The 22,049-nt window shown below is 37.4% G+C and overlaps 1 protein-coding gene and 1 long non-coding RNA gene across 5 annotated transcripts in view; one reads left to right on the forward strand and one right to left on the reverse strand.

The window, feature by feature from the left end:
• ACSL3 (acyl-CoA synthetase long chain family member 3) overlaps positions 1-22,049 on the forward strand; it is a 75,384-nt gene that overhangs the window by 30,049 nt on the left and 23,286 nt on the right. For 2 of the 4 annotated variants that reach the window (XM_078328688.1, XM_008999571.5), the window contains 5 exons: positions 10,103-10,515; positions 17,311-17,488; positions 18,691-18,800; positions 19,662-19,800; positions 21,810-21,960. In XM_078328688.1, the coding sequence (XP_078184814.1) occupies positions 10,138-10,515; positions 17,311-17,488; positions 18,691-18,800; positions 19,662-19,800; positions 21,810-21,960 (956 nt within the window). In that variant the 5' untranslated portion in view covers positions 10,103-10,137. Of the gene's footprint in view, positions 1-7,078; positions 7,195-10,102; positions 10,516-16,152; positions 16,209-17,310; positions 17,489-18,690; positions 18,801-19,661; positions 19,801-21,809; positions 21,961-22,049 lie in introns of those variants that run through there. The other 2 variants (XM_078328686.1, XM_035305899.3) reach the window with 2 other exon arrangements.
• LOC118154679 (uncharacterized) lies at positions 19,828-20,700 on the reverse strand. Its single transcript, XR_013519125.1, has 3 exons — positions 20,560-20,700; positions 20,117-20,201; positions 19,828-19,957 (listed from the first exon to the last, which is right to left on the reverse strand). It is a non-coding gene; the product is annotated as an uncharacterized LOC118154679 (long non-coding RNA).

The raw sequence follows: 22,049 nt of genomic DNA on the forward strand, positions 1-22,049 counted from the left end.
GCTAAGCCATATTATTATTGTTATTTGCAGATATGAACAGTTGTATAGTATGGGTGCCTGTTTGGGTGTGTAGGCTGAAAGAAAAATACAGAGGAGGAAATCAGATTGAGTGGTGGGCAGGATTAACCGAGAAGTAATTGTGGCATATCAAGATGACCCATCTGCAGTATTTTATCCTCTTCTGGCCTCTCTTTTCCTGTTCTCATCCTCTGCTGCCTTTGACTTTGTGGGAACATTTCTAAGTGTTGAGGCTCCTTCCCTGCTCTACAGGTTGAGCTTTTAGGTCCCTTTTCATGATGGCGGTAGACGTGGAGGGGGCACATAATGTCTGCTTGCTGTATTAGTAGAGAGTGAATATAATAGCATTCATTGTTGACTTCTTCCCTCCTGTAGACATTGTACATGTCTTAGGTTCTGAGAGTGACTCCCATTTTCTTTGTTCAGTCCACCAGCTTTGTGGAGGTTACTTTCACAGGTCTGCCAATTTTGAGTTGAGGTACCATGTTGTATCTCTCCTGCACCAAAGAGATTCTTGAAATCGCAGATCTAAGCAGGTAGGACCGTTTGATATATTAATCTGAAAGTGATCCCTTTGGCAACCTACTTTTTCCCTGTTTTTCTCTTATGAAAACACATCATCTCTGATGGAAGCTTTTCTTCCTTCTCTCTTTTCTTCTTTTCTCTTTTTCTTCTCTCTTTTCTATTCTTTTCTCTCCTCCCCTCCTCCCTTTCCCCCTCCTTTAACTTCCCTTTTCTTCTCTCCCCTCTCAATCCCTTCCCATCCCCTTTTCTTCTCAGAGGGTTGTTCTTTCTCACAGGGCTTCTTTCTGTCTGTCTTTTCACAGAGCCTTGCTCTGTCACTCAGGCTGGACTGCTTTGGTGTGATCACGGCACACCACAGCCTCAGCCTCTGGGCTCAGGAGATCCTCTCACCTCAGCCTCCTTTGTATCTGGGACTACAGACCTGAGCTACTATTCCTGGCAGGAGGCTTTCATATGAGCATTTGTTACAATTTTTATTTTGAAAAATTGGGAGTTGATACAGAGCATTTGAGTATGACATTAATAATATTCCTTAGTAGCAATTTTTAACATAAAATTTTATTTTAACATCCACTTCATACCCTTTGGAAGTGTATCATTTGAAAGTGATTTCCTAGGTGGTGGTTAAGCCCATTACTTTACGTCCAGTTGGTTCATAACACGAGATTTGGATGACACAAAATCCTGTCTGGCCTCCTCTTCCTCCACTCTTTCCAAGTCACCTGTGTTCTTCCTCTCAAATAATAGAGGGAAGAGATCTTCCTTATACTTGATGATTATAATTTAAAAAAAAACTGTTCTTTGGGAGGCCGAGGCGGGTGGATTACGAGGTCAAGAGATCGAGACCATCCTGGTCAGCATGGTGAAACCCCGTCTCTGCTAAAAATACAAAAATTAGCTGGGCATGGTGGTGCGTGCCTGTAATCCCAGCTACTCAGGAGGCTGAGGCAGGAGAATTGCCTGAACCCAGGAGGCAGAGGTTGCGGTGAGCCGAGATCGCGCTATTGCACTCCAGCCCGGGTAACAAGAGTGAAACTCCGTCTCAAAAAAAAAAAAAAACCTGCTAATTAAAATATAAGATGTAAATAACTCTTTGACATAATGCAACTGACATTACATAGAACATTTTAAAAACACAGTTCAAGTGTTTGAACCTAGTTGTTTGTCATACAGTTTTATGTTTCAAGATTTTGTTTGCTCATCTTTCATTGTGTAAGTAGTAATAAGTCATTTTCTTTTAGTGCTGTTAAACTTAATTTGTCTTGTAATTTTAATTAGCATTTTGAGAGTTTAGTGAAGTTGGGAGTTGTTAAATTCTTCACAGTGAATGATGAATGGACTTTGACCTGCATTTGAATATTTAGGGATAATTTCTTAAAAACCTTGACTTGTCTATATCTTTTCCTATAGTCATGCATAAAGTCAGGCATACCCATGTATACGACACATTCTTCTCAGTTGGCAAGGTATCATAGAAGTTTTTCAAGGTCAATGCATGCACATATAGCTTGTTTTTAATGGCTGCATGATAGTCTGTTCAATTGGTATATATGTTTTTCAGATATTCTTTGATTAACGAATCTTTAGATCATTTTTTGTTTTCGTTTTTTGCCTCTGAAACAATAGTGCCAAGCCCTCCAAGTTTGTGTGTCCTCTGTTTTATCTTCAGACTATACTATTACTAGTTACAGTTGGCTACCCCTCCCCAAATCCTTAAATAGTTGAATATGTCTTCCTGTGACCCTGACACTACTCTGTCATGATTCTTAGTGATTTCATTGTCCTTCTAATTCTGTGGTCTTACTGTTTCATACTCCAGTCTGCCTTTGCTACTCTTCTTCCATGACCATTCATTCTCCCACTCTTCTAGATGACTATTTTATACTTTCTTTCTCCTTAATTTTCTGATACCTTCTTTTCTGCCTCCCTTCCATCCAATGATTTTGCTTCTTATTACTCTTAGAAAATAGAAGCATGCAGAAGAAAATCTTCTACAAGCTTCTGTTACTACTATCCACCCATACATCTGTGTTCCTGTTCCCTCCACCCTCTCTCCTCCTCCAGGGTGTGGCTCTCTTCTGCATAATACTTTTCTTTCCTCTCCTGGATCATAGCCATCAGTCTGCAGACAAGCTCTACTATTTATGTTTAAAACAAAAGAATCTCTTTTGTCCTGGCCTGTGATCATTACTCTGTTCTTTAGAGCTCTTTCTACTCTCTTTCTATCCTTTCTTGAACCCTCTTCAGTTGAGCTTAGGTTCCTAATACTTAAGCTCTTTTCAAGTTTGAGGTCAATGGAAACCTTCACATTGTCAAATCTGGTGTTTAATTCCCAGGCTTCCTCTTTTATTTCCTCTTTTTTGGCTTCCCTATTCATACTCTGTGGCCATTTTCCTTGTGTTGCTTGACTTTATTTTAATTTACAGGAGCTCTTTGTATATTTTGTCAGCATTTTTTCCATGACACTTGTTTTCCGTTTGATTCTTTTAAAGTTGTGTTTCACCATACAGAAATGGTAAATCCTCTGGATTTATGTAGGAGAATAAATATAAGTATTGACAAGAGAATTTTGAAAAATATGGATAGTGAAGGTCTTACCAGGTATTTAAAGCAGTAGTTCTTAAGCATTAGTGTACAAAAACCCTACATGGTTGCAATTTAAAAATGAATCTGCTATAAGGGTTTTCAATTTTTAGGTATTGAAGCAGTAAGGAGGATAGGGAGGCATACTGAGGAACCTTTATTTTAAATACTCTCTAAGGTAATTCTGCTATGATTGACCCATGGGCCACATTTAAGAAACATGGCTGTAAATTTATATTTGGTATAAAAGGGTATTAGCAAAGCAGTAGGCATATACATGGCAGGAGTAGAATGGTGTTTAGAAACACATCCAAGTGTGAATGAGAAATTATTAATGAAGAGGACATTTTGTTTATTTGGGATAAGAGTGGCTTATTTAAAAATGGTTTAGGCAGTTCATCTGAGAGGAAAGAATTTAGCTTTTACCCTTATGCAATGTAGAAAAATAAACTTTGTTGACTTAAAGATCTAGATGTAAAAATTAGTCAAACACTAGAAAAAATATAGGAGACCAATAGTTTACCTTTGGATAGCTCAGGGCTTTTAAAACTAGGTTGGAAACCTAGAAGCTATGGAAGAAAAGACTGACAGATTTAGCTGTTCAAGTTTACTGTTGAAAGATAATGTTATAGGGCAGGGGTCCTGACCTAGAGTGCAAGGGAGGGTTCTTGGATCTCGCGCAAGAAAGAATTCAGAGCGAGTCCATAGTGCACAGTAGAAGAAGTTTATTAAGAACATAAAGTGGTGAAAGAACAGTTATTCATAGACAGAGTAGGACGTTCCTGACGGTAAGAGGAGGAATGCTCGCACCCTACGTACAGCATCCACATATACAGAGAGATGTGGTCTGCTGCAAGGGTTTGTGAGAAAGGAATAATTTTCTTAATTACTATATTTTGCAAGAATCGATATTATCTTTAAAGCAAAATTAGGAATGCCCTTGTTCTCCAGATATTGGGATAGCTGGACACTCTCAAGTCTGGGTCTGTTTTTAAAATATTAATTTGTTCCCTTAACTGTAAATACCTGGAAGCTAGGAATGCCTAATTTTCTGGAAATGTAGCCCAGCCTCATTTTCCTGTCCCTCACTCAAGATGGAGTCGCTCTGGTTCGAACACCTCTGGCAGTAATACTCATTCTAAGGTGTAGCAACATAAAGTATGACTAGTTCTCAAGATTTTTTTATAGCCACCTAGCAAATAAGATGCAGTTGTCCAAATTTGTTACTTTACTTAATTTATCTTGAACATTTTAGAAAAATTAAAAGGCTTAATTGAATGTGGCTGGTATCACTGGGCTGCAGTTGACACCCTTGAAGACTTGCTCTGGGGCTTTCCCCTCCCTTGGCTTTCGCAACACTGTCTTCTCCAGTTTCTCCTTTATTGCTTTCCTCAGTGGTCCTCCCCGCTTCTCGGCCCTGTGGATTGGTTTCTTTTCAACGTTAACTGTCCTTCAACTTGATCTTGTAGATTTCCTGTGTGTTCTGTTTGGACATTCTTCTTCTCTTTATGGCTCCAAAATGTGTGCTTCTAGCTCTGGCCTCTCTTAAGTTTCACTGTTTATGTATATTTGGATGACTCACAGGAACCTTAAACCTGTGTTTTCAAAATTGTTTATTTTCTTTCTGCTGGCCATCCAACCACTGACCACCTATTTCACTGCTTGTATTTCTCCCTTGGTGGAAGGCACCAATATCATTTTCTCTCCTTGTATTGTTGCAGCTCTAATTCATGACTCAATTCTGTTTTGTATTCAGAGACAGAATTAGTTATTGGGAAGGACTGGGGCAACAGCTGCAACCTTTGCCACCTTTGGAAGCTGCTGGCCCTGTGTCACACCACCTTAGCCTCTTGTTTGAGAAGGGTAAAGAGATATTTTCACTGTTTTTAATCTAATTTCTTTGCCTCTAGTTTCTGCTGCCTTCACATTGTCTTCTACTTACAGTTATTTCCTAAACTTGTATTTGTATACATTAGAATGCAAACTAAGTTCTTTTCAAAGGGCAGGACAGTTCAACTTTGTCTCCTCCCCTCCCTGCTCTCCTGGTTTGCTTTTTGTTTCTTGAACATTTACTCATTTTGGTGCTTGGTCAGCCTGTGCGGTGCCATCACTTCTAAAGTTCCATCCCTACTCCCACTCCCCCACCCCATCCTCACTTGTCCTTAGCTTTTTAAGATCACAAAAAAATTGCCATTTGGTCCAAGAAGATGTCGCAGAAAATGCTAGAACTACCCTCTGTCTTTTACTGTACACTTCCTGAAGCACCATTTACACTTGCTGTTTAATACTTATCTTTAGGTGTATGATCCATTTGAGTTAACTTTTTCTACAGTGTAAGGAAGGGTTACAACTTCTTTCTTTTACTTACTTGTTATTTCAGTACCATTTGTTGAAAAGACCATTCTTTCCCCCTTAAATTCTCTCACTACCCCGTTGAAATTCAGTTGTCCATAATATAAGGATTTATTTCTGGACTCTTATTGGGGCCATTGATCTATATGTCTGTCCTTTTGCCAGTACCACACTGTCTTAATTACTGTTGCTTTGTAGCAAATTTTAAAATTAAGACATGTAAGTCACCCAAGTTCGTTCTTTTTTCAAGATTGTTTGACTGTTCTGGGTACTTTTAATATCCATGTGAATTTTAAAATCAGCTTACTTATTTCTCCATAAAAGCCAGCTTTTATACAGCTGAGATTCTTTTTAAGCTAACCTCAGATTTAATGAACTAGTTATTTAGGTCAAAAAGAATAATTAAGTTGATGCTACAAATTCAAACTCAGGTACTGTTGAGGTACCAAATATTCTGTCATCTGAAACCTCAGTGGTAAACACAATACCCAAATTTAATGTATTTTTGCTACTTGTTAAATACATACCTTTAAATAAATAATACTTAAGTAAACAAAGTGGATAAAATTAGATAAGTCTTTTCATATCTAACTTATTTAACTTGATACACTTTCCGGCTTTCAATATAAGATAGTTATTTTTTATTAGACAATGTTACATAATTCAACTTGTCAGTATTATTCTAGTGCTGTTAGCTATATTAATTACATGAGGACATTGGTGTAAGGGGACTCAAAAATTCACCGGTTTGGGTAGAAAATGAGAACTAGACAGTGATTTCATCACTATAAAGTTAGTTGTTACTTAGCATCCCATAATGCTAATGTATGGCAGATCCCTGTAGCCATAAATTGCAGTCTGGCATTTAAGGGATTAAAATACAGCTCAAATCCTTCAATAAAATCATATCATGCATACCATTACCTTTGAAAGTAAATGCTTGGAATTCTAGTACATACCTTAGATATCTTGTTTGTATGTGCCATTCAATTTATGGTAATGCTCTTTAAAAAATATGCAGGATTTTGTTCCTTAATTCATCTAAGTCCAGGTTCTTGTGTCATGACCAGAAAAAAAATTAGACGTGTGAATACATTGAAGGTGGAGGAAGGCGGAATTTATTAAGCAAAAGAAAGCTCTCAGCAAAGAGAGGAGTCCTGCAAGCAGGTTTCCATCTCACAAATGGAATACCAGGACCACCACACAGGAGCTGAAGAGTCCAGATTCCTCCCATGTATAAGGCAGAAATTCCTGGTGGCTCCATCCCGGTGGGCACACCGGGGCAGACTTTCTCTCTCTGGGTCACGGAACAGCATCTTGGAACAGCAGTCTGATCTTTCAGCCTTTAGGTTTTAGGCTTGAAGGTGAAGTTCACTGAGGACTCTTCCCTATCTGCCTAGGCATTTGTCTGCCTCCAGCCTCTATCAGTATGGTATTACAGATATAACACAGAAGAAAAAAAGCTTAAATCACACTTTAGGAAATTACCAGCCTAACCGCATCAGTAAAAATGGTACTATTTTAGTCATGGCATGAAATACACATAAAATCGAAGGCTGATTTTATCTTATCTTTTCTTTTTTTTTTTTTCCTTTTTTAGATAAGGTCTGGCTTTGTTGCCCAGGCTGGAGTGCATGATCTCGACTCCCTGTAATTTTCGCTTCCTGGACTCAAGCCATTCTCCCACTTCAGCCTCTTGAGTAGCTGTGACTGAAGGTGTGTGCCACCATACCTGGCTACTTTTTGTAGTTTTTGTAGAGACAGGGTTTTGTCATGTTTCCCTGGCTGGTCTTGAACTCCTGAGCTCAAGTGATCTATTATTTTCCCTGTCCTCCCAAAGTCCTGGGATTACAGGTGTGAGCCCCTGTGCCAGCCTGTTTTTCAATTACTGAGTGCTTTCAGGTTGGAAAATGCATTGTGAAACACTCAAAGATGTTGCTGGGATTATCGAGTGCTTTCGATACTATATAAATAAGTGACAGAGCAACACCATAGTTACGTGATTGGAACTCAAGCATTATTAAATGATAGGACTGAAAAAAGTCATGTGAGTCATTTGTCCAGAATTTATAATTTTTTTTTCTGTATCCCAATAAAATAATTAAACTATGTATAGTCTCTAAAATAGCCTTCCAGTTTGTCCAACATGCTTCCTCTCCTGGCTAGATATTAGCGAAAAATTAACAAAAATAGTCTTTTCTCCTATTACTACGCGGCAAAGATGTAAAACCCTTTCTTGCCAGCAGCGCTGCCCTCTACTGGACTATTTAAGGTATTTAATCTGCTGCTCAATGTGACTATTTTACAAGAAGGTAACACAATAGGTGTAAGTGTAAACATCCCGTATCCCAAACAAACTGAAGTTCCCTGAATAGGTTTAAAAAAAAAAAAAGCCTTTTAATAAGCTTTTACCATTAAAACAATTCTGGTCATTTTGAGAACTGGTAATGAAGTTTATATAGTTTTTTTTTTTTTTTTTTTGAGACGGAGTTTCGCGCTTGTTACCCAGGCTGGAGTGCAATGGCGTGATCTCGGCTCACCGCAACCTCTGCCTCCTGAGTTCAATTCTCCTCCCTCAGCCTCCTGAGTAGCTGGGATTACAGGCACGCACCACCATGCCCAGCTAATTTTTTGTATTTTTAGTAGAGACGGGGTTTCACCATGTTGACCAGGATGGTCTCGAACTCTTGACCTCGTGATCCACCCACCTCGGCTTCCCAAAGTGCTGAGATTACAGGCGTGAGCCACTGCTCACTTTATATAGTCTTAGTCTCCATTTCAACCTTGGAGGCAGATCTGTGGCAATTATAATAGTAATGGATGGGAATGGTGTGTATACACTCATGTCAGTCTTTTATGATGATTTATATATTCGTAAAAATCACATTTTTGTGAGTTTATTCATGCTGTGGATGTTTTCTTAGGCATAAACATAGGTCATAGTAGACACATACTGAATAGGTCATATCTATTAAGTCTCTTGCTGCAAGCATCAAAACTTTTCAGTTATTTCCTCTGTGAAAATTCATTTTAAGTTGCAAGTTGTTTTTTTCTGTGGTTCATTCCCATGCTTGAGATTTGCAGTAACGTAGAACTAGTTTACCATCACTTCCGAAACACTCATAGAAGCTTCCAAATTCCTGGTCCACGGAAAGAGCAAAAGCCTGATTCATATAAACAAACAACTGAGGCTGCAAGTTTAAGGAACTTTTTTGATGAAGTCAAGGAGTCTTTGGATGGTTCCAGTTCACTCTATTGCCTACTTCTTTGTTTTTCTAATAGGAACGTCTCCCACAGCCTTTAGTAGTAGGATGTCAGTTTTTTTCTTGGTGTTGCCAAAGGATCCTCTGTCCCCAGGGAAACTGCAGTGGAATAAGGAGGGTCTTGAGTGGTTGTTTTGGGGAGTCCTCCATAAATCCTTTGCTGCCAGCAGCAGTTAGGGAGGTAGCTGTGACATGGTCTTCAGCTTCTGCCATCTTGCTAGGTCCTAGCTGAGATTTTGAAAAGGATTATTCAGGGGTGGTAAGGGCTCAAATAGTCCTCCTGCCTCAGCCTCATGTGCCAATGCGCCTGGCTTATGTTATTTTATTTTATTTTACCTTTTGAGACAGGGTCTTGCTTTGTTGCCCAAGCTGGAGTGCAGCGGCATGATCACAGCTCATTGCAGTCTCGATCTCCCCTGACTGAGGTGATCCTCCCGCCTCAGTTTCCCGAGTAGCTGGGACTGCAAGTGTGTACCACCACACCTTGCTCATTTTTCTCTTTTTTGTAGAGACGAGGTTTCACCATGTTTTACAGGCTGGTCTTGAGCTCCTGGACTCAAGCAATCCTCCTGCCTTGGCCTCCCGAAGTGTTGGGATCACAGGCATGAGCCACCATGTCTGGCTATTACATTATTTTTAATTCAAAAACAAATATGCAAAATTAAATTTTAAAGAGAGTACTTAGTTGGATAGCATCTTTCTCCTGGGTTGTTAGGATATGTTCATTCTTTGCAACTCTGATGTTCTGGATGTAGCAAGACCATTTGTTTTCATTTTGCTATACTCCGTACAGAAAGCTTTAATGTCTCCCCATGACCTTTATGGCAAAAACCAAATTCCCTCCATCTAGAGCCATTGTGGAAAATGATTTTTTTTTGTGTTTGCAAACCCCAGTTGCTTGTTGCTGACTAGAATGCAAATGTGGCTCACAGGGAAGGAATGCAGTGATTGTTTGGCAGATGGCTGCTGGGGCTGAGAGAGAGGATGAATATGTCATATTTGTAAAGTGTTTGCCATCCCTAATGCAGTGAGATGATAAAGCACAGGAAATGGGTAAATTTTTGGTCTCCCCCCAAACCCTTTTCTGACTTGCTCCCTTTTTACTGCTGGGAAATGTTTGTGGATACTTGAGGTTTTGGTTGGAATGGCCACCTGTTCACAGTCTGTTGTGGAAACTTGTAATTCTTTTGTTAATAGCTATTGTACAAACGAGTCTCTTAGAAATATCAAGACATTGTAGGGACCAGTATAGTAGCTGCTGCCTGGTAGAAAAAAAAAATCTTCATTTACCTATGTAACTTTTATTAAAAAGTTATTTTAAAATGATTTTGAACTAACGCCTTTCTTTTTCTTCCTTCTAGAGTCTTGCTGAAGTCCGTTAATTCTACTTTTTGAGATGAATAACCACGTGTCTTCAAAACCATCTACCATGAAGCTGAAACATACCATCAACCCTATTCTTTTATATTTTATACATTTTCTAATATCGCTTTATACTGTTTTAACATACATTCCATTTTACTTTTTCTCTGAGTCAAGACAAGAAAAATCAAACCAAATTAAAGCAAAGCCAGTAAATTCAAAACCTGATTCTGCATACAGATCTGTTAATAGTTTGGATGGTTTGGCTTCAGTATTATACCCTGGATGTGACACTCTAGATAAAGTTTTTACATATGCAAAAAACAAATTTAAGAACAAAAGACTCTTGGGAACTCGTGAAGTTTTAAATGAGGAAGATGAATTACAACCAAATGGAAAAATTTTTAAAAAGGTAAGGTGATCTTTCATTGCCTTTGAATTCTTTCTGAATAAAATATTCTATCAGAAATGAAGTAAAGGAACAGCAAAGCCTGCCTCCATTAGAATTTGCTGTTGAAGGAGAAACAGTGTAGGAAGGGGGCTAGACTCTCCTCTGATCTATTTCTGTACTTGCCAGCACTGACATGTTCTGAGTTTTCAGAAGATCTTTGAGACCCACTGGTTGGAATATCTAGGGCAGTTTTGGGTATGAAACCATAATCCCTGTCTCTAGAGCAGCTGGGGGCTGGAAATGGCTCCAGGTTTTGGGGTAGGACCTGCAGTGTTAAATGTCACTTAGATGTGGGTAGCAGTGAGTGCTTCATGTCTTTGTACTTTGGTTGTGGCAATAGCATGGTTCTTAAAACATTTCTTTTCAGAATACAGAGAAACCTGCCATTGATGGTTTGAAACAATGGGCAAGATGTCTTTGGAGTCAGTGTAACAGTGATTAAGAGCCTGGACTGCAGACCCAGACTATAGGTCTGAATCTTGGCTTTGCCACTTCCTAGCTTTCTGACCCCAGAAAAGTAGTTTAACAAATTTGCCTCAGTTTCTTTATCTGAGGCAAATATGATATGAAGATAATGATCATTACTGATACTCAGGAGCCGAGCTGTTCTAAGATCTTTACGTGTATCGTTTTAAGACTCACATTCACCCTATGAGTTAGTTATTATCTTCACTTTACAGATGATAGCACTGAGACACAGGTAGTTTAGGTCACTTACCCCAAGGATGCTACAGCTAGTGAAGCTGGGATTGGAATCCAGGCCTTCTGGCTCCAGAACTCACACCCTCCACTCTTCAATAACCACTTCAATAATCACAGCTTTCAGGCTTCTTGTGATGATTGAGTGTGTGTGTGTGTGTATCTGCAATGTGCTTAGAACAACAGTTTGTGGCACTTAATGTAAATGCTCTAGCTTTTATTTTACTATATTACTATTATCTTGATAATTCAGTGAGGAAAATTATAGGAAATTCAATGAAGAAAATTAGATCATGGAATAATGCTTCACTAGTAGTGTAGAAATGGCGTGAGAATGCTGTTTATGAACTTGGATATGTGACTTTCTTATAAGCAGTTCTTGAAATTCTAGTAGGTTAAAAATTGAAGATAAAGTATTTTTTAGAGAGGGTACAGTGATCTGTGGTTGGTTGATAATTTGGCTAGGTAATAGGTTTAATATCTTTTAACTATTTCCAGCTATCTTGATCCCCAACTGCCTTTTTTCCTGTCAGTTACAAGGAAATTGTCAGATCTTGAAGGAGAGTCCAAATAACTGCGACTATGGAATGCAAAACCAGAGCACCTCTTTAGCTGGAGGGCCAGAGGGTTGTTGCTTAGCCTCTTCTATATGGCCCATTAATTCTGCCACTTACACAAATTTCATACATCATTTTCTTCCAAACATAAAGAAGATGCCAAACAAATTGATGTCAGTAATTCCTGGAAACTAAAAACATTTTAACTCGACAACAGAATCTGTAAATTTCCTCACCTTTATATAGAGTAGTTATGTATCTTGTTTTATCTGAAATAGTCCTGATTTATACTTGTTGCTGTGAATAGTGCCCCCTTATGGTCTCAAAAGTGCCCTAGTTTGGATAGTTACATGGTCTACCTTTAAAACATATTCCCTATTTTTTTTTTGCAGACTTAGAAAAAAACGATTTTTTTTCCACTAATGATCTAGCTGAAGTTAATAGCATATTTCTAGAAATTAAAATCATGAGTTAAGCATGTTAAATTTTTCTTCTCTAGCCTATGGATTGTAATTTGCAAAATACTTTATCATAATGAAGTTGGCTTTTGTCATACTTAGCACTGCTTTTTATGGTACACTATTCTTGAGTCTGTGTTTGAGAAATCTGTTTGAGAAAAGATACTGAAAACAACATTTTTATGTGCAAAAGCTTTCCACTTTTCTATCTTTCTGCTTATAGATTCATTTTTGTCTTTGTTATGCTATTTGAATTCAAAGGTTGGATTTTCTTTTAGACTAATCATATATACTGAAGTCTTTTTTTCAGGAAGCTTACTTTTCCTTCCAATATTCTACACATATTTTATTCATTTTATATGGTTAGTATTGTCTTTCAATTGTCATTCAGTAGGTATAGCAGCAAACTAGTTTTCAATTATGTAAAAAGAAAAACTGCTTATGTGCTGAATATGAAATTTCTTCTTAATCATGTGTCAGTATAATCAGGACAAAATAAAATCCTAGAGCTCTCATAGCTGTTCCCTGAAAGTGCGTGTGTAAGTGTACATGGCTCTTTCCTGCCTGTCCTGACCATAGTGCCTTTGTATTCATTGACTACTCAAAGCATGAAATATTTGTTAGAAGGTGAGACAAATTTTTTTTTTAACCAAGTTTTTCTGTCTCTACCTCATTACTGCGAAGTTTTATCTAGTTAGTACAGGAGGTTTTGAATTTCTGTATGTCAGAAGATCTGCCTAGTAGCATTTGCTATGAAATTAGCATTTGTGGGTCATCAAACTTTGTTCAGAAGGCTACAGACTCTGACATGGGAACATTTTATATTTTTCTTTAGGTTCATTGGGAAAATAGAATAATTTTTAGGTTTTGCATACAATAAATGAAACAAATATTTTCTTTTGGCCATACTCAAGAAGAAAGATTACAGTATCGTTGGTTAGCTGAGGCCTTAGTTTCTGTTCATTCTGTGTTGCAGCTGATCTGTAGACTGCAGAGTGGTATCTCAGCTGCATGTTAAACATGTTAGGCTCTTTTTTGTTTTCCCCTTTCTTGGTTTCTTCTTACACCCATTGCGTGTGTCAGTAGCAGCATCTGCCTAAGATGTTGAAAAGGGGAGCTTTCACAACTGGTGGTTTAAGCTGTGCGCTTTTCTGCTATTAGTGCCTGCTAGCTGATCAAGCTCAGGAGGGAAGTCAAACTTATTTTGATAAATTATATCTTCATTAAATAGTTTCCATATTTGAAGATAATCTTCAACTGGAAAAGAAAATGAATAATGTAGCAATATTTAAAATATTTTTTGAGGATTAACCCCAGAATATTGTATCTGATATGGTTGAAGGAAAGATGCACAAGTCTTATTTCAAATTAATGAACTTTGAAGCTTTGTTTCCATCTTATCCTAATAGTCTATTTTGAAGTCCTGAGGGGAAGATGAGTGGAAGAAAAGGTAGTGGTGATGATCCTGCTCTCAGTATGCACAAAATAGAGTAGCCACCAGCTTCACTACGAACAGATGCTTCCTGAGGGGACAGAAAAACAAAAGGCACTCGTGGCTTGGCAGGCTTTTTCAGGATCCTTTAAAATTTCATAATGTTTTATAAAACTATAACAGAGTTAAGAGCTGGAAGATGATGTGTCACCATCACCTGATTCCAGTGTTCCCAGCCGTAAATGTGTTGCACTAATGTCTTCTTGAAATGAACAGTGAAATGATTTCAGAACAACTTTAAAATACATGTATACGTGAAGTAGAACAAAGTTGCAAAGGCTAAAAATAGAAACAGAAAAGGGTGCAAGGCCGACTTAGATACTCAGTGAGCTATCAGAAACACTTATTTTTTCTTAGGTATTTTACAAAAATAAGAGACCGAGGGATTATGTAATAATGGTGCTTAGAGAAGACTTCACTATGACATTCCTTCTAAATTGATCCAAAAAGATAATAGAAACACTCATTTATATCTTTGTAAGTTGACTTATTAGCTTTCTTTTCCTCTTTCTTAATGCTGTCTTATGTGTTATTTCTTACTCCAGTCACATTTTTTATCCTGTTTGTATATTAATATTATTAGGACATTTGCATCATGCTATATATAACAAATTATAGTTAATCTCTTGGCTGGGATTTGTAGGTTGGTTATTATATTACTCTTGTGTTAGTTTTTCCTTCCAAACTGTCCCTCTCCTTTCATCCTATTTATTAAAAGCACTACTGCACACCAGATTGTCCAAGCCAAAAAATCAAGGGTGTCCGATTTATGTTTCTTACAGCCCCCTCTTTTTTAACAGGCTTCCTCCTTGCTTCCACACTTGCCCCCAGCTATAATTCACTCACACATAGTATAAAAATGATTTTTCATAATTATCAGGCCACCTCACTAACCTGACTTCTTTCTACATGCACTGTAGAAGCATTGTGATTTTGTGGTTTATCTCTGGAATGAGTTTGCTTGGATTCATATTCTAGTTGCATCACTTTTTAGTTACATGATTCTTAACAAGTTATATTTACTCTATGTCTCTGTATTTTCATGTGTAAAATAGGGATAATAATAATAACAGTTTTTTACAGTTATGGTAAGAGCTTGCTAAGTTAACACGTGTGGTGTCCTTAGCGTGTAGCAAGCACTAGTAATGGTTAGTTACCCTCATTATCATTATCTTGATTGTTACCACCATCCAAATCACTTGAGTATTTTCACTCTGTGGCTCCCCTCAGAATAATTTTTTCATAATCTTCAGTTGCAGAGAGAAAGGTTAAATGAAGCCAGGTATACGTTATTGAAGAAGACAGGAAGATGTATAATTTTGAAATATTTCTAAATAATGAAAGTAAAACAAGTCCTAGTGCTTAAACTAGTGCTTAAAGAGGTTTTCAGTGTGAGACCGAATTATCACCTATAAGTAAAGAAGGAAGGGTGGAAAATCTCTCTCTCTCTCTCTCTCTCTCTGTGCATGTGTTCTCTCTCTCTCTCTGTGTGTGTGTGTGTGTGTGTGTGTGTGTGTGTTGAGACAGAGTCTCTGTTGCCCAGGCTGGAGTGCAGTGGTGTGATCACAGCTCTCTGCAGCCTTGAGTTCCTGGGGTCAGGTAGTCCTTTTGCTTCAGCCTCCCAAGTAGCTGGGGCAACAAGCATGCACTGCACACCTGGCTAATTCTTACTTTAAAAAAAAAAAAATAGAGATGGGGTCTTGCTGTGTTGCCCAGGCTGGTCTCAAACTCCTGGCTTCCAATGAGTCTCCTGTCTCAGCCTCCCAAAATGTTGAGATTGCAGGTGTGCGCCAGTGCACCTGGTCAGAGGAGGATATTTGAATAGAGAAGAGGTTTCAGGCCTATTTCAGAGGGTGCAAAAACTAATAGACCAGGGACGTATAATAGGATTTGTTCTGCAGCAGTGTTTAGTGATGTTGGCAAGGAATACTTACTTTAATTTTGTCTTGGGCTAACCAACCGTAGGGGCAAAGTTAGGATTAGAAACTTCCAGCACAAATCAGATAAGATTATAGAGTGGGTAGGGTCCTCTAAATGAAATATTTATGAAAAAGGTAATTACTAGATGATTCAGTGGTTTAAATAATTAAAATCATGAGATTCAGATTTTGTTTTATATTTTATTTTTTATATATGTGGTAATCTTAACACTCATTTGATTTCTTTGCCACATGGTGGCAACGTTGCATGAGTTTGTATATTTGGATTGTATGTCAAACGTCTTTTCAAAATACATAGATTCTTTGAAATTCATAAAGCCTGTCATTTACATTCTAGAATCTGGAAGGTAGCGCATTCTTAATCTTTAGAGTGTAAAATTCTTAATAATTGTAAACCAGTTCCTGCACATTTTGGCCAAGTTCTCATCTATCTTCTCACCCCCACAGAGCTCCTTTTGAAGTCATTGGAGCTCCCTGTGCTGAGCATTTCATGGGGGTGAAGAGCAAGGTGAGAGTTTGGGACCAGTAAATTAAATAAGTATTATCTTAAATGCAGTTGCTTTATCCATCAGAGTTAAGAATTTATTTCTTAAATGCATAATTGAATAGGACACTAGATGGCAGCATTTATCCTTTCCATTTTTATCTTCATCCAACCTCTTATTTCCAGAAATCTCATCAGTGTTGTTTACATTTTAAAATGAATATGGTCAGATGATTTTAAGGTGTTTGAGATGTATATTACTGACACAGCCTTGTTTGCGAATTAATTACCTATGTATTTTTGCAGAGGGAGGAACTTTTTATGCAATCTATGTGTAATTAGGGATTTATGGTTTTATCTAAGTTGAGGAAAATTTCTAAAGACAATATGTTAAAGAGCTTTAAAAGGGCATTTTTACTAATGCATACTTGATGTTACCTGCACTTATGATAAACAGATAAAATATTGAAAGCCTGGTGGTACCAGTAGCATTCAAGGCTTGAACAGAAGGACTTTGAATAATGTAACTAGTCCACCTGGTTGTGTAAACAGAGACTTGTTTACTTTGTTATCCAGAGTTTGATATGGCAGTTCAGGTTCAACAATCATAAGTATTTCTGTTAGCTTGGAAAGGGGAAGTTTCTGTGAATCACATTATATCTGATACTGACATTTAGGAATTCCTAAATAGAAATTAAAATTTTGGCATCTGTGGTACTTGGTAATAGGCTCAGTATTAAGTTAACACCTAATTCATTTAAATAGATAACGGAATTTATAAGTAGATTATTAGTATATGACTATTTGGCCAGGAAGTTGACCTTTAGGATCCCATCAAACTCTCAATATTTTTGAAAAAAATAAAGCCCAAAATTCCCCTAGTTACGTTGAAAGATTTAGCATAAGATTTGGGTTGTTATAGGTGATGTCACAGAATAGCTAATTTTTAAAATAGATTTTTCACTAAAACTCAATTTCTAACTTTTTATTAAAAAGTAGTTTTATGCAAACATAACTTTCTGGATCGTCATAACATTTGGACGGTTTTCTGGTTTCTTTCTGTAAATTATTATTTTGATTACATTAAAATGTACTTTTTTTGTTTTTGTTTTTGTATTTTTAACAGGTTATTCTTGGACATTATAATTGGCTATCCTATGAAGATGTCTTCATTCGAGCCTTTAATTTTGGAAGTGGCTTACAGAAATTGGGTCAGAAACCAAAGACCAACATCGCCATCTTTTGTGAGACCAGGGCCGAGTGGATGATTGCTGCACAGGCGTGTTTTATGCATAATTTTCAGCGTATGTAGACTTTCTTAACTTCTGGAAGAATGGACTTACAGATATTTATTGAAATACTTTACTCTGAAGAGGTTAAAATTCTGATGTTAATTTTCACCGAGTGTCCAGTTAGTGGAAAACTCTGCTATGATTTGTAATTTGTGGTTTATACCAATCAATGTTGCAGTGAGGCTTGAACCTCTTAATAGCGAGACTTTCAGGGTCTTGAGAACTAGACCTACACTCAGGGGCCATTGTTCCAATACCATTTCTCAGGAATCCTCTTTAGAAGTTACTGTCATTTTGTTATATCACCTCTATCAGTAACAACAGTTGACTTCCGAGGCACTTTCACACCGAAACATGGTGAATTTCAAGGTGCTAGGGTAGACAATAGAGAGTTTTCCTATTGTAGTTATTTGAGGGGTAAGCGTGGTGGCTCAGTCTGTGAGATAGTTCTGGAAGCATAAGTTCAGAGGTGTTGGTGCCAAAATGTGACAGTAATTTATGGATGTTTAGTCTCATCCTTCAGGTGAAACAATAGACTTTCACCAGATTTCTTGGCTGTAAATTTCCCCAGTTTATTTTTAAACAAATATTCCATTTTTGTTTTCACAGATTTATGTTTACATTGTTTCTTTTGAGGAGCTTTAAAATAATTATTTTCAAAGTCATTTTGTGTATCTTCTTTTTTAGTTAGGCAGAAAGAAAATAAAGATCTATATTATTCATGTTATATGGTTTCAGCATTTCTGAGAATGTTTGTCTTTAGATATTTTGCTTGAGAATAAGCAGTATTGCCACTTGTTTGTGCTCTTTTCTTGACGTACACCATAAATCTGACATTTAGTGTGTCACCTTATTTGTATGTGTTCTTTTTCACATTATAGAACTGAGTGGTTAACAATTAAGATTTTGAAGTTTTAGAAGTCAGTTATAATTCCTTCACAACGTGGTAGTACCAGAGTAACATCTATAAGTGAAACAAAATAAAAATTAAAATATCTCCATCTTTAAAAATTGGAAATCTTGGGGTATTTAGGGGAGGATGAGTAGGTATAATGTTGATTAGTATGATCAGATAACTTTTAAAAACATAACACTAACAGGCTATGAATTTAACAGTTCAGGGCTCTGAATGCTTTATTCATCTCCACTTTCAGAGACTTTACATTTGTAATTAAATGTTTGAATATTTGACTCACTGCTTCTTTTCCTTTTAGTTGTTACATTATATGCTACTCTAGGAGGTCCAGCCATTGTTCATGGATTAAATGAAACAGAGGTGACCAACATCATTACTAGTAAAGAACTCTTACAAACAAAGTTGAAGGTGAGGACTCTAGTTACTTTGTAACTGTCTGATACTTTAGAATTTTCAGTGTCATGAGCCCTGTTATTGATACTTAATTCTTTTATGACTTTTAAATCTTTCATCTTTGTGGATTTTTATGACTATCATACTTTAGTTTTTTTTTTAGAAAATAAAAAGTAGATTTTGTATCTATTCATGTATAAGTATCCAGGTTTAAAAATTGTTAATATGCCTATGTCTAAATTGAAGAAATTACGACTATTATTTCTTTTATTGTGTTCATCTGTTTTCTAGTCTACTTTTAATAAATTTGTAATTTTGAAGGGTTATATTTTAAACTGGCAATTTTTATTTTACCTCTGAAGCACTAAGTAATTAGAAGTTTTCAGAATTTTTTTAAAGTTAAAAAGGGAGACTTTTAATGAAATTACAGTAACAAGAGTTTTCTTTGGTCTCTAGACAGCTCCCAGAAATATCTGGGGTATTCTTTTCTTTTTGAACCAGTTTACATGTGAATGTTCTCCTCCCTCCCTCTCTATATGTAGTCTCTTGAAAATACGAGGGGCTTCTGGTTTCTCTGCAGTTCAGGCAGCCTGTGATCACATGCACATTTGGTAAGGCAGTACCCTTCTTGATCAGGGTTTTACCAGAGACCAGGGGTATACACAATCTAATGCTATAAAATAATAATTTAAATTCAGACCAATACTTACCCATCTGTAAAAAGTGATATTATGTCAGTGTACCCTTTCTTTTTACTTTTTTTGAGGCAAGAACGTACTTAACAATTCACTGAATATGGTAAACTACTTATGTCCTGAATTATTCACTAAATTGCTAGAAAAATAACAAACATGATGAATGTTGGTGTATTTCTAGGACATAGTTTCTTTGGTCCCATGCCTGCGGCACATCATCACTGTTGATGGCAAGCCACCAACCTGGTCCGAGTTCCCCAAGGGCGTCATCGTGCATACTATGGCTGCAGTGCAGGCCCTGGGAGCCAAGGCCAGCATGGGTATGTTCCACTTTTCTCATTCCTTACCTGTGCTTTCTGGCGGCCACATTCTCCAGAATTATGTCAGAGGTTTGCTTCTGAGGTTAGCTCAAATCACATATCAGTCTTTTACCATCAGTTGGGAAAGCGGATCCCTCTAGGTATACTTTTATCTAGTCTTGAAAGAAAGTTTTAAGGAAAAATATAAATATTAATTATTAATGTTTTAAAAGTAGTAATTTGAAATTTAAAATATTTTACATTATTCAATTCTTTATTTCCTTTTTATGATAGTTTTGGATGGGTTAAAGTTTATAAATAATGCCATTAAACTTACCTATATGAATTACCTGTGAGTAGTATTAACAGAGTGGCTGAATCTGGAGGCCTCCTTTTATTCCCTGCTCCAGCTCGTCCCTTTCCTGAGGTGTGAGAAAATGTTAGCTAGTATACTAGTGTTTAGAGATACTGCAAAAGCTGCTGGGATGTTGGGACTGTGTTTCCTCTAGTTGGAAACATAGTAATTAATTAGATATAAGCATTCACTCAGCTCAAATTTTAGGCACCCTGAATTTTAGTGGCGGTGGCACATTTAGATGCAGATATGTTGTGGACAGTGATGTGTACAAGTCTAGTACTCGAGTTATGACTTAAGAGATTTGGAAGCTAGAATCACTCAGGTTTTAATTATAGCTGTGGGAGTAGGGGGTGAGGTCACCCACTGGGACTGGTGGCTTCAAAGGTTACCAAGGACTAGTGAGAGAGGAAAGAAGAACATACCTAGTAGTCTGTGGTTCCTGGAAGTCAAGGGAAAGGAGATCTTGGTGAGTCGTGAGCAGGATCAGGGCTGCATGCAGAGGTCAGATGACACAGGATTGTCGCTTCCAAGGAGTGGTGGTGTTGGAGAAGGTGTGGTGGTGGTGGTGGAGACGGGTGCTGTGGGTTGAAGGAGTGAAGGTCTGATTTGGAAGTAAAGAACTTCCAAGTGTAAACATTATTTAAACATTATATCTTGACAGCAGAGGCAGCGTCTTCTATTGGGAATACATTTAAATAATTTTTTCACACTCATTTAGAATTCCACATGTAGAGTAGTTCTGGGAGTAGTAGTTCAGACAGACCAACGATGCCAACCATGACCTATTTTTCTTTGTTCTTCTGCTGTGCCACCTCAATACCATGTTGACTGTTGTCCTTAGGCTTGGAGTCTTCTGATTTCAAATGGTTCACATTGTCTTTTAGTGCAGGACTCTGAGTGTAGCCAGGTTAGTCACCACTGTGAAGGAGTGAATGGTTTTTAACAAACCCCTAGATACTGTAGACCAAGCTACCCTTATTTCTTAGTTGAATTACTGGGATAATCTTGTCTCCCTGATTCCTTTTTGCCCTTTCTAAAGTTAGCCACACAGCAGCCAAAGTGATACAAGAACACACTCCTGTTCAAAACAACATTGTTTTACACCCAGAACAAAGTCCAAAATTCTTCCCATGGCCTTTGAAGTCCTATGTGTGGTCCCCGGTAGCCACTTTATCATCATTTCCTACCACTCTTCCTGTTGCTCACTCTGTTCCAGCCACACACCTTGCTGGTCTTTTGATGTACTGAGCCCATTCCCACTTTGGGTCTTTGCATTTCCTTCTTTCCTTCTAATTAGAACACTCTTCTCCCAGTTCCGGGGTTTCCATGGCTCCCTTCCTTACATTATTCAGGCCTTTGCTAAAGTAACAACTCTACAGAGATGTTTTCCCAGACTTTTCCATCCAAAGAGCATCTCTTGTCATCCTTCTCACCTTGTCTTGCTTCAGTTTTCTTCATAGGTTAATCTGTTTGTATATCCCAGTAGAATAGATCTTCCTTCCATTCAGGGACTTGATCTATTTTGTTGATCACAGTGTAATTAATATTCGTTGAATAGAGTTAAATTAATCTGATAGGGCTGTTTATTTGATTGAATTGATTATGGAAAGAAATTGCTGAAACAGCTGAATCTCATAAAAGTGTATGTGTTTGTATTTTCTCTTCACTGCAGAAAACCAACCTTGCAGCAAACCGTTGCCTTCAGATATTGCAGTAATCATGTACACAAGTGGATCCACAGGACTTCCAAAGGGAGTCATGATCTCACATAGTAACATCATTGCTGGTATAACTGGAATGGCAGAAAGGATTCCAGAACTGGGGTATGTCATTGTAAAGTAACATTGAGTAGTTAAGTATTTGGGACTGTTATAATATTAGCATTTGTGTCATTTTATTAATATATTATTAA

Source organism: Callithrix jacchus, chromosome 6 (assembly GCF_049354715.1).
Source record: "Callithrix jacchus isolate 240 chromosome 6, calJac240_pri, whole genome shotgun sequence".
In the NCBI taxonomy this organism is placed as follows: Eukaryota; Metazoa; Chordata; class Mammalia; order Primates; family Cebidae; genus Callithrix; species Callithrix jacchus.